The sequence below is a fragment of the Aotus nancymaae genome, unplaced genomic scaffold (genome assembly GCF_030222135.1).
Source record: "Aotus nancymaae isolate 86718 unplaced genomic scaffold, 86718_ANA_hifiasm-v0.15.2.pri h1tg000010l, whole genome shotgun sequence".
Taxonomy (NCBI): domain Eukaryota; kingdom Metazoa; phylum Chordata; class Mammalia; order Primates; family Aotidae; genus Aotus; species Aotus nancymaae.
Genome location: NW_026988421.1, coordinates 62,301,345 through 62,314,059, shown reverse-complemented (window position 1 = coordinate 62,314,059; position 12,715 = coordinate 62,301,345). Strand labels below are relative to the sequence as shown.

The 12,715-nt window shown below is 52.7% G+C and overlaps 1 protein-coding gene across 1 annotated transcript in view; it reads right to left on the bottom strand.

Annotated features, from left to right (window-relative positions):
* The window catches only part of PALD1 (phosphatase domain containing paladin 1), a 97,191-nt gene that overhangs the window by 38,295 nt on the left and 46,181 nt on the right, over nt 1–12,715 (bottom strand). The window contains exons 5-7 of the mRNA XM_064374245.1: nt 4,185–4,398; nt 1,406–1,508; nt 655–834 (exon numbers count right to left, since the gene is read on the bottom strand). Coding sequence (XP_064230315.1) covers nt 655–834; nt 1,406–1,508; nt 4,185–4,369 — 468 coding nt within the window. The 5' untranslated portion in view covers nt 4,370–4,398. The remainder of the gene's footprint in view (nt 1–654; nt 835–1,405; nt 1,509–4,184; nt 4,399–12,715) is intronic.

Here is a 12,715-nt window from a genome sequence, read left to right as displayed (position 1 = left end):
CACTCAAAGCCTTTCCACCTTAATCCCAGGGTCCATTCAGATGTGGCTGCACCCAAGAAACCTACAATCGCAGCAGACCCTTAGCCTGTGTCCTAGAGACATGCAAGATCCTGCCTTGACACCCAGCAGGTAAGAACAGTCCTTGAGAGCAGGCACTTGGGAGTTCAGCTGCCTGGGTTTGGGTGTTGGAGTACCACTCATGAGCTGTGTGACCTTGAGCAAGTCACTTAGCCTCTCTGGGCCTGTTTCTCCTCTTCTGTAAAATGGGAGACAAACTGCCACTCCATCACAGGGCTAATGTCAGGACTTAAGTGTTAGCTGTGACCACCATTCAGCAAGCTGTCATATTATGAGCTGGCTCCTCCTGTTACCCAGTTACACCCCTTGCTTCCCCTGAGGCTCCCAAGTAGGGTCTATGAAGGCTTCTGATCTTGTGCCCCACTGTCCACTCAGGACGTGCAATCAACATTCTCCAGAATTTCCCAAGCAGGCCAACCGCAGTGACCATCCTGGCAGGAGGGCCTGGTCCAGGCCACCACCCCACCTCCCCAGCATGCAGCAGGCCCCTCCAGCACCTCTAAAGCTGCCTCTCCAAGGTGCCCCTCTCCCTGGCTTTGGGGGCCTGGCTTCTACTTTGGGAAGTGGCATGCTTACCCTATGTCCGTCCTTCTGGAGCTTCTGGAGAACCCGTCTGAACCCTGAGAGGCTGGGCTGTCCCATGCCGAACACAGTGAGCCCACCCTGCACCTGTCGGAAGTTAGGGGCCCCACAGCTTCCCGCGGTGCCCAGCACATCCATCTTCTCAGTGACATCCCGCACCAGGAAGTAGCGGCCCTGGCAGGGGAGAGCCACAGGGGGGTCACTCAGATGGCTCAGGGGTGTCTTCTGCAGACAGGGCTCTGTCCCGGGCTCCAAGGGGCAGGGAGGTGGGAAATAGGGGCAGGAAGAACATGGTCCTGCCCTCAACCTGCCTGAAGTTCATGGAAAGAAATAGACAAAACATATAACTCTCTGTGATCTGGGGAAGGGTGTCATAAAGTGCAGGGAAAGGAAAGACAACTCCTTTAGAGGGGGCATCAGAGAGGGCTTCACGTGGGAGGTGACGTCTGAGCCAAGCCTGGAGGAAAGAGCAGGGAGAGGTTCTCTAGGGCCAAGCTGGCTCTAGGGTAGGAGCACCTCTGGAGGGAGCACATGGGGAAGGGGGTTGAGTAGGAAGGCACAGCTGGGGCACCAGGAATCAACAAGAGGACCACAGTGCTAGCCCCGTCCTAGGGCACTGCCAGTTCTGAAGATGGGCAGATAGATGGGGAAAGTAGGGAAGAGCCAGAGGGAGGAGAGGGCAGGAACCCATAAGAACGGGGACAGGATGTGGCAGGCAGGCTGGCAGGGCAAGGCCTGAGCTCACCTGCACCAGGTAGTGCTCAGGGGTGGTGTCCGAGAGCCGGCCCAGCGTGTAATGAGGCTTGAGCAGCTCATCATGGATCTGGAACTCCTCCTTACAGTTGTACCTGTGGGGGGCAGAATAGAAACTGAGTCAAGCAACCTCCATGGTCAAGGTCTGTTCCACGCTCACAGAGCCCACAGCAGGGAAGCCCCTGTGACTGTGATTTGTGGCAGAGACTGCCCATTGTCCCTCAATATCCACTCTTCCCTTCTTCCTCAAGAGAGCCCTACCCAGGGCTGTGACTGAGGACTGAGCCACCCAGTTGAAGACTACATTTCCCAGCCTCCCTTGCAACTCATTGTGGTCATGTGATTAAGTTCTGGCCAATGAGATGTGAGGAAATGTGATAGGCATGTACAAATTCCAGGCCATTCCCAAAGAGAAGAGATGCCTTCTGTTTTGTCTTCTCTCCTTCTTTCTGGCTAAAATCCATAAGTGATGGCAGAGGTAGAACATCTCAGATCATAAGATGGAAGCCACATGTTGATGATATTGGAGCAATGAGGGAGAAGGGGCCTGGGTGATCATGCAGCAGCCATCCCAGCCTGGACGCCCTCCTGGACTTGGATGTGAGATGAGCTTCTGTCCTGAGGAAGGCATCCTATCTGGGTTACTTTGGGACAGTGGCCTAGCCTGTACCCTGAAGAAGACACCATCACTGGATGGTCCCTCCATCAGATTGTGCCAGAGGGACAATCCCCACACCACCAACTCCACACACAGCTAGGTGGTTTAGAACACAGGCTTTGGGGCATGAAGCCCAACTCCACCACTTGGTAACTCTGTGGCTTTGGATAAGGAGCTGTTTCCAGGAATTCCTACCCCCAAAACTGTCCTGGGAGTTAAACGTGCTAATGATTGTAAGTGCTTAGCCCAGTGCCTGGGGCACAGTAAGGATTTATTAATATAATTGTAGTTCTAGCTCCACACAGGGCTAAAACCCACAGATAAAAATCAAGATTTCTGTAGATGCCAAACCAGGTACAAGTCCAAACACTCAAGCTACTGTGCCCTCAAGACACAATAACTCCGGTGCCGATGATAACAATGAATATGGCAGGGCCTCCCAGAGTTCATGATCTGATGTTAGGTCCTCTTGACAAAAGAGGTGCCTTTCAGAAAGGCAGGGGGTGGAATGGGTGGGGCAGAGGAGCACTAGAAGAGGAGCCAGCTCTGCCTCCATGTTAACATGTGACCCATGGGGAGCAACTCTCTCCACCTCCCTGAAACCCAGTTTTCACATCTGAGCTAAAATGCATTAGATCAGTGGTCGCTATTTCTTTTCTGGAAAGAACCACACAGTAAATATATGAGGCTTTGTGGGCCACACAGCACCTGTTGCAACTACTCAATTCTGCCATTGAGGCCCTAAGCATCCAGAGATACTATGTAAGTGAAAGGAAGTGTCAATGTTCCAGTAAAACTTTATTTGAAAAAACAGGCCACACTAGGCCTGAAGGATGTAGTTTGCTGACCCCTCTATTGGATGATCTCTAAAGGTCCCTTCCACTTCAAACATTCTATACCCCAAGAAGTGCTGCGCTCATGGCTGGCTACAGGCCCTTAGTGCAGGGCCGTGTATGGGGATTTTACAGCTGGTCAGCAATTGTTCTGAGACCACACCACTTGGTTAAATATTTTGAATGTCATCTCTGCTTATGTTGATAAGGAAACTGAGGTCCAGAGAGGGAAAGGGACTTGCGCAAGGTCACAGAACAAAGCAGGGGCAGAGCCAGGCCCGGGGCACAAGTCTCCAGTGCTACCTTCAGGGCCCAAACCCACCTTTGTCATCTGTCAGTACAGAGACTACATATCAAGTCTCTTTTATATGACATCTCTTTCCTCCCCTTATCAGAAGCCCAAGAATTGATTATGATGACAGTTTTCCTGGCAGGCCCCAGAGCTGGCAGGCAGGGTTCATCATTCCCACCCCTTGGGTTTCCTTACCCAGAAGACCCCATCTGCCAAGTCTTTGCCAAACTTTGATCTGTGGAACACATTTAATTCCTAGCTAGTCATCTCCTGCTTCCTGCATCCTGGAAGACCCAGAGGAGGGGAGCACAGTGGGCAGAGGTGTGGGAAGTATGAGGCTTCCCAACGCACCAGGAGATGGATCCGATCTCCCCACCGTCTTCCTGTCCTCCCTAGCACGGCTCTCTAGTACCCACCCCTTCCTCCAAGCCCCACAGGGCAAACAGGGTTTCAGGGCCCCCTCCTGACCCTCTTCCTCTGACGCAAGCAGTGTGTCCAGATCTCAGAACACGCTGCCAGAACAAGCCCTAATGGGCATCATTAGGATAGCTGACTAGCAGCTTCCAGCTCCTTCAGCCCAAGACTCTTCCACAGCCTGGTGTTAGCCTCAGTTTTAAGCCATAATTACTGTCGGTGAAAAAGAAATCTCAATTTCATGCATAAGATACATAAACATCTTTTGAAAGGTTAAGCCAAAAATTATTTTCAAAGGGGGTCCTGCATCGACGCCTCCTCCTCCACATTCCCTCACACTGTGGACATGGTGAGTAGCGTGGGCTCAGAGACTGACGACAGAGACGCAGCTCTGCCAGCTGCATGCAGTGTGACTCCCGATGAACTGCTTCATCTCCCTGGGCCTCAGTGTCATCATCTATGAAACCGAATGCAGTCTGCAAGCATTAAGTGCTGTATGCCACTGCACCCCCAAGCAGGTGCCCCTGCCCACCATATCTCCCAGGGACATGGGCACACTGCCCCTGCCACTCACGTGATCACAACAGGGGCCACCTTGTTGGGGATGATGGACTTGGCCTTGCTGTTATGCAAGCTTGTGGTCTGGAAGGAGTGGACGCTGATGGAGTGCCGACCATCCATCGTGCCACTGCCCTGGAGGCCCTCAAAGGGGTTGCCTGCCGAGACCGTCTGCTGGGCTGTGCTGGCCGTTGTACCCATAGTCTGCCGGCAGCCTCAGGACCCCAGACCTGTGAGATAAGAGGGTGTGCAGTGAAGGAGGGGACAGGAAAAGCCACAGCAGGAAACCTGACCCACCTCTTGCCCTCTACTATACAGAGAGAGGCAGCTCACTTGCCACCTACACCCTGGGGCCCAGATCACATGCTCACTGAGTGCCTGCTCCATGCCCAGCCCTTTATCAACGTTCTGGGTGAGTCACGGATGTAGACAGACATAAAGATGCGGCCTCCGACCCCTTTGGTTTACACTCCTCTAGTGAAAATGAGACAGAAAGAGGTGAAGCATCCACAGCAAGTCAGGTTCACTTAGTTCAAAGTGACTGTTTCAGGTGATATAGACAAAGTCCAGACCTTCCAGGCTAGGAGAAGTGGGAAATGTCACCGGGAGAGGAGAACCAGGGGCAAATAGATGCAAAGAGGGAAGTCAGACTTGGATTTGAAGGCTTTGGATAGGAACAGGATGCAGGAGGACATATAGCCACAAATACCGTAAAATAAGGCCAGGGAAGTCCAAATTAGATGAGCTCTCAGCAGATCAAGTGTTCAGGAAAATACCAGGCCCCAAACTCAACATCAACATCAATATCTGAATTGGTGGCCAGGCACAGTGGCTCACACCTATCATCCCAGCACTTTGGGAGGCCAAGGCAGGGAGATCACTTGAGGCCAGGAGTTCGAGACCAGCCTGGCCAACAATGGTGAAACCCATCTCTACTAAAAATAAAATAAAATAAAATAAAATACAAAATTAGCCAAGCATGGTGGCATGCACCTATAATCCCAGCTACTCAGGAGGCTGAGGCACGAGAATCACTTGAACCTGGGAAGTGAAGGTTGCAGTGAACTGAGATCGTGCCACTGCACTCCAGCCTAGGTGACAGAGTGAGACTCTGTATAAAAAAAAAGAAAAATCATCTGAATCAATATCAATATCCTCAATAGGCACAGCTTCCACCCACCTTGAAGAACACCGGGCATCCTCAGGGATTCAGCAGTCCCTCCTGCAGGGCTCCTCCTAAGGAAATACTTTAGGGTGTGTACACACCGTGGGGTACCATGGTGTTTTGTTGACTGGGGTGTTGTTTATAATCACACAACACTGGAAACCACCTGCAGTCGACAGCAGAGGACTTGCTGAATACATAATAAGACATCTTATAGGGTAGAATGCCAAACAGCCATTACAAATATCATACTGGCTGACGTGGAAAGACACCTAGGACAAAGTGGGCTGCATAGCAAGTGCAGGCCACACCCCCACCTTAACTCACGAAAGGCATCAGGAAGAGTCCGAGGGGCAGACACCAGGATGCTAGCATGAGTCAAGTGATGAGATTATAAAAGATTTGTATTTTCTCTTCTTTGCATATCTGTATTTTCTAATTTTTCTCCTCTGAACACTGGGTTAAAGCCTATTTAAAGAATAAAAGAATGGCTGGGGAAGATGGCTGGGACATCTTTTAAGGGCGGTCAAGGGATGGGGGAGGCATGGCTCAGGGGTCCCAGAGCCAGAGCTGCAGAGAAGAGAGAAGGCTGGGAATTCCACATGGACAGAGAGTGACAGACAGGAGGGACAGAGGCTCAGGGCCCCTTCTGGGATCTCAGTGGCCACTAGCCCCACACAGCACTGATGGTCCAGGACTGGGGGTGGGGGCAAGCTGTCCTGCCAGCCCCCCACCCCTTGACTCTGCAGAAGCACAAGGACAGTAAGCACCCTTAGAGTATGGCAACTTCCCCAGCTGCCCTCAACCAGGCACAAGCTGCCCCACAGGAGTGGGGACCGTCTGTCTGCTCCCAACCATCCACACTCCCCCTGGCCTCCCATACAAACATCCACACTCCCCCGGCCCTCCCATGAGCAGCAGCATCACCTCAACAAGTGCAAGGTGGGGTCACGGGGTCAGCATGAAGCTGGGGTCAGGTCAGTCTGAAGGCTGAGCTCACTGTCCTCTCTTCCCCAGGTCCTGAACCAGAGCTCTGGTCCCCAGGTGGGTGCTTCCCAGGCCTCGTCTACACCGTGCACTCAGGCTCCTACCCCAGAGCCACCTCCCATTCGGGGACTCTCAAAGAGAACAACTCTAGACTCATGGGCCCTCCCAGAACCTTCTCAAACTGCCACCCATCCCTCTCCAATCTGTAAAGATCCCCTCACCCCAACCCACGCCTGTCACCCTTGAAAACTCCCAGGAGCCTCATGACAGGTTTGTGAACACACCCACCTTGTGTTTATAAGAGCCCCATCTCCACGATGCTCCACATCCTAATTTCTCCCTCTCTTTCTCTCTTTTTGTCAAGGGTGGAGGGAATGAGCCTCTTTGTTCCCAAACCGAAAAACAGGCAGCTCCGAGAGGAGAGGGAGCTCCACAGTGGACCCCTCACTGGCCAACGGCAGAGCGGAACCTTCTCTCCACCTCACCAGCCCTGGCAGGCCCCAAACAGCCCTCGTCAAACTTTCCCAGACCCCTCCCAGCAGCCTGGGCCAGGGAGATATGTGTGGGAACAACCTGGAGAACAAGGGCTCAGGGCAGCTCTCCTGAGGGAGAGAGGATGGGCAGGACACAGAAGGGCCTGCAGAAGGCAACAGCTGGCCACAGCTTCAGGCCAGGGCCAGGGCCCAGGGCCGGTCCCCACAGGACTGGGCTCGGCCTGACACCTCCACCTCTCCTCCCCTGCCTGCCCCTGGCTCCAGTTCCAGCCACCCTTGCCTCTCATGGTTCCAGAGGCAATGACAGGCTGCAGCCGGTGCCCTGCAAGGGCAGCCCAGAGACAACACAGATGTGCACAGCTGCAGGCTGCAGGGGTAGAATAGGCAGCTGGGGATAGGAGAAAGGCAATGTCCTTTGAAAACCAGGCTCACCTCCAAAATATCTACAGGGGGGTGCAACCCCAGACTTGTCACTCTGTAGCTCTCATTCTGAAATCTCTCTCAACTCTGCCAGAAAGAACCTCACCACGTAGGCCTTCCTCCTGTTGGCCACACGCTGAGGGGCCTTGGGCCACTTCCTTCCCCTCTCCGGGCCTCAGTGTTCACTGTAAAATGATAGTGAGGGGTGGAATGGTCTGAACGCCCCTTCCAGCTTCAGAGGGATCTGGTGCCTAATATCAGTGATCCCAGTGGTCACAGTACTGCTGGTGCCTGCTAGGGACAGGGGTTGGCAAGAGTGGGGGTGTAGGTGGGGTGCCTAGTGCTCAAACCTCTGCTAAGGAAAGCCAGGGGGAAGTGGGTTGGGATGAGATGTGCCTGCATGGTTAGTGAGTGGTTTATGCCTTTATTTCCTATCTTCTAACTCTCCTTCGGTCATGAGTGAGAGCTGCCCCTGCAGGGACAGCAGAGTGTGAGGCAGTGCCACGGAGCTCACAGCTGTTTTCACATCACATCGCAGTGGGATCTGGAAATGTCGCTTACGGTACCACTCTTCTAAACGACAGTCATTATCAGACACACCAGGGACCACGTGAGCCCCCAGTCCCCTGCCCACAGGCGCTGGGCTGATGCACCTGGCCAGCTTCAGGCAACTCCACACCTGGTGCTCTTAAATCACTCCCCACTCCCACTATGAGTTCTCACGATTCAGGTTAACTCTGAATGTGTGCAGAGCAACACCTGGACAGCCCAATGCACAGCACAGCAAGGCTTCAACTCCTCAGCTGCCCTGATCTCACCCCCACACCCAAGCCAACCCTGCACTGAACTCCCAGCAACCACCCGCTGCCACAGACGAGAACCCTCAGGACTAGGACCAGGGGCCTCGCCCAAGCACCATCTGTGAATGGCCAGCAGTCCTTGGCTCTCACCGCAGGCAGCCAGCAGGGCAGAGCCCAGCTAGGCTGGGCCGCAGCAGCCACCCTCTCTTAACAATCACGATCATCACTCTCCTCATTCTGCTTTATCTGGTAAGCCACTCGTGGCGGTTTCCATCTGCTCCTGGCCTTCCTCAAGAACCAGAAGGAGGCCGGGCGTGGTGGCTCACACCTATAATCCTAGCACTTTGGGTTGCCAAGGCAGGTGGATCACGAGGTCAGGAGTTTGAGACCAGCCTGACCAACATGGTGAAACCCCATCTCTACTAAAAATACAAAACTAGCCGGGCATGATGGCACGTGCCTGTAATCCCAGCTATTCAGGAGGCTGAGGCAGGAGAATCGCTTGAACCCAGAAGCCAAGGTTGCAGTGAGCCGAGATCATGCCACTGCACTCCGGCCTGGGTGACAGAGCAAGACTCTGTCTAAACAAAACAAAACAAAAACAACTCTGTCCTGGGCCCTGGGACAAGTCCTCCGCCCCTCGAAGAACAGGTGCCCAGACCGGGTCAGCCCAGTTCTCTCCAGCCCTCTGCCCCCACTGGGTTTGGGCCTCCAGCGCCTGACTGACCTATCTCCTTCACTTTTGTGCCCCCACAATCCGTAAGCAGCAGCATCCTCCTATAAGCAGGAGAATGTTTTAAAAACCTAAATCCGATCATGGTATTTCCTTCTATCATGCTAAAATGACAGTCTGCCCCCCAACCTTACCCTCCCCTTGGCATGACTCCTGCTAGAGTCCCATCATCCTTACTCTTCCCCTCCTGTCTATGGAGGCCTGGCACCTGCCACCCCAGCCTGGAACATCCTCTCCTCAGAGAGGCCTCTCCGACCCTAGCGATGCTGTAACCCCCCGACCCCTACCCTACAGTCCCTTTCCATCTATGACCTCCTTTTATTTCCTTAATCACCTGGTTAACAGGATCATGTGGATACCACCGGCCTCCCCCAATCCACTAGGGCAGGGACGGAGCCTGACTTGTCCTTGTGGGTCCTGCACCAGAACAGCTCCCAGGGCACAGAGGTGCTCAGTACATATTTAGGAGATGAACAAATGAGCAATGTGCTGAAGACATTCGCAGCTTTCAGGGTTCGCAGAGGAGGGAGCAACTAGTACCAAGGAGCAGGTCTCAGCCTTCCCCACTGCTCCCACCCCACTCCTCTCACCTGGACAGCACTCCTCCCCGACCCTCTCACGTTCCACCCACCTTTGAAGGTTAACGCCTAACTCCTCCAGGAAGCCCTCCCTGATGTACACTTACTCCCACCTCTAAATCCCCACCTCACATTTTGTGTGTAAACATCACAAAATGAAACACTCCATCTCTTGCACTTCACGCTGTTCCTGGCAGGGGCCATGCCTGTGTCATTCTTGGCTCTGTACCAGGTACCCAGCTCAGAGCAGGGGCTGGACACACAATTGCTACTGGAATGAAATCTGCTCTGAGAGGGCAGGGCAGGGTCTCTCCATCACTTTACCTCCCCACCCTGTGTGGTTACTGATGATGGGCCAAGGCTGGTTCTCAACAAGTAGGCACTAAAGACTGGGGGTCGTCTACTTCTGCAGGGTGGTATTTATTTCTTCTTTTCTGCTCCTCTATCGCTTCCAAACATCTTACAATGAACATGATTACCCTAGAAACATTTTCTTTATAAGTGTAGTTATTTGTGTAAGTTTCCAAGTTGGGCAAAGGTCACAACTCTTCACCCAGAGAACCCTCACCCCACCCACCCCAAAGCACCCCTGTGCTCCTCCAGCCCCGGGTCCTTAACCCTGCCCTCCTCCCAGGTGCACTCGCCCCACTGCAGTGCATGTTCCCCTGACTATCATTCCACTCGTACAGCCTGGTAGGATTTTTGTGTCTTGCTACAACTCTCAAGGGAGCCGAGAATTACAATCCCCACTTTACAGAAGAGGCAACAGCTGAGCAAAGTCAAAGACGTGAACCTCCTAGGTGACAGGCTTCGTGGAGGCAGAAGTTCCTGGCCCTGACTCCTTTATCTCTTGGGGGTCCCACAGACCCATCCCTTCATGACCTCTGCCCCTCAGCCTCTTTCTCTTTAAAACTAGGAAGAGTCCAGCCAGGCACCGTGGCTTATGCCTGTAATCCAAGCACTTTGGGAGGCTGAAGTGGGCAGATCACAAGGTCAAGAAATCGAGACATCCTGGCTAACAGGGTGAAAACCGGTTTCTACTAAAAATACAGAAAATTAGCTGGGTGTGGTGGCGCATGCCTGTATTCCCAGCTACTTGGGAGGCTGAGGCAGGAGAATCGCTGGAAGTCAGGAGGCAGAGGTTGCAGTGAGCTTAGATCGCACCACTGCACTCCAGCCTGGTGACAAAGCGAGACTCTGTCTCAAAAAAAAAAAAAAAAGAAAATAGGAAGAGTCCAATCTAGAAGCTAAAATAAATCTGTCTGGGATCACAGAAACTTGGATCACAGAAACCCTTCACCTGCTAAATTATATGTTTCTTAAGTGTTTTTATATTTTTCTAAACTACAAAAAAAAAGTTTAAAAGTTAAAAACAGAAGCTAGAGGACGTGTGGAAATGCAGCCCTTTGCTCAGCAGGCGGGGCTGCCACTGCAGGGGGCTTGGGTGGGGGGGGCGGGGGCGGCCCTGAATTCCAGCTTCAGCCTGCAATCCCTGGGGAGCCTTTGAAGCACTGAATCCTGGCAGGAAGGAGACCTCATCACTGCCACACACTGGAATGACAAGTCAAGGTAGGCATGAAGCAGGAAGTGGACAAAGGTGGAGAGAATGACCGATGGCCCGCAGAGGAGCTGTGGCACATGAAGGCCAGCACCCAGGGCCAGCAGAGTGCGGGGACATAAATGCAGGTCGCACTGAGCTGGGAGAAGCTGTGGAGGGATAGGCAAGTTCCTGCCTTCAGAGAGCAGGGGCAAGCCTCCCTCTAAGCTGACCTGGCAGGCGGGCTCTAGGGATGAAAGAGCCTGCCCCACAGCCAGCAGCAGTCCCTAGGTCACCAGGTGTGGGCCAGCCGTCACGGGCCTACAGGTTCCTGGAATTCAGGACCTTTTCCAGTACCATAGTTGCCTGCCTCCAAGTGGGTCTGCTCTGCTGTTAGAAAGCCTCTGTCTTGGGATCTTGGATTGGGGAGCGGGGAAGGGCTATAATGAGCATTTTGAGGACAACTGGGAAAATTCGAGGATGGAGTATATGCTGGATAAATAAGTTAACATCCTCAGACTGTGGCTCAAAGGAGAATGCCCTTGTTCTTTGGAAATACGGGCTGAAGCGTTTGGGGTTAAGGCCTCTTGATGTCTGTTGACGATCATATGATTTAGAGAGAGAAGTAAATGGAACAAATCTTACCTGGTGTTGGCAGGGGTTTACTTACTGCATGCTTTCTTTTTTTTTTTTTTTTTTGTTTGAGATGGAGTCTCACTCTGTTGCCCAGGCTAGAGGGCAGTGGTGTAACCTTGGCTCACTGCAACCTCCGCCTCCCAGGTTCAGGCAATTCCAGCCTTAGATTCCCGAGTAGCTGGGATTACAGTCATGCGCCACCACTCCTGGCTAATTTTGGGGTTGTTTTGTTTTGTTTTGCTTTATTTTGTTTGTAGAGATGGGGTTTCACCATGTTGGCCAGGCTGGTCTCAAACTCCTAACCTCAAATGATCCACCCACCTCAGCCTCCCAAAGTGGTAAGATTGCAGGCATAAGCCACCGCGCCCAGCAAACTCTTTTAAATTTGTCTGTAGGTTTAAAATTTTTCCAAATAAGATAATTGGGTTAAAAATTTTCAAAAATAAAACTGAAAAAAGTGTTAAGCTGTCTTATGAGAAATGTTCCATGGATTCCTCCTGGTTTCGCCCCTGAGGACTCAGAGGATACATCCTTGCTGGAGGGAGACGGCTTGTGGCCCACAGGCCATAAGGTGTTGGTCTCAGGTGCAATTTGTGTGACCCTCATAGTTTTGTATTTTCCACTCTAATTAGCCACCCGTACTTTGAAATCAATGAATTTCAAATAAAAATCTAGATCTCCGGCTTCTCTTACTGAATTAAAAAATGTGCAACAACAAGGTGTCACTGGAGGAGGTGAGTGGGGGCTGGATTCAGGCGGGGATCCCTGCAGCCCACCAGGCCAGGCCCTGCCCTGGCCTCTTGAGAGCTAGAAGGGGACGGTGCTCCTGGTCTAACCCTGTCCTGGGGTGGCCCTCCCACTGTTGTACCGTGTTCACTTGTGCCCCATAACCTAAACAGGTTCCTCGATTTTCCCAAGCCTTTCAGTCCCCCGCCTCTTGGCCACTGTCCTATGAATGAGCTTGGCCCTTGCCCTTGAGCCTCAGCAGCCCAGACACAGACACACTTTCTTGGCATACTCTAACCACACTAAGAAGAGGTCGCTGCCTCTCTAATTCTAACCACTGCCACTGAGCTGTCTCCTAACACCTCTAAAGCCTTTCTCCCTCGGGCTCAGCCCCTGCTTCCCCATTCCTGGCCTACAGCATGTGGCTTTCTTGTCCCAGGGCAGGACTGATGTCCCCACTGGGAAATCTCC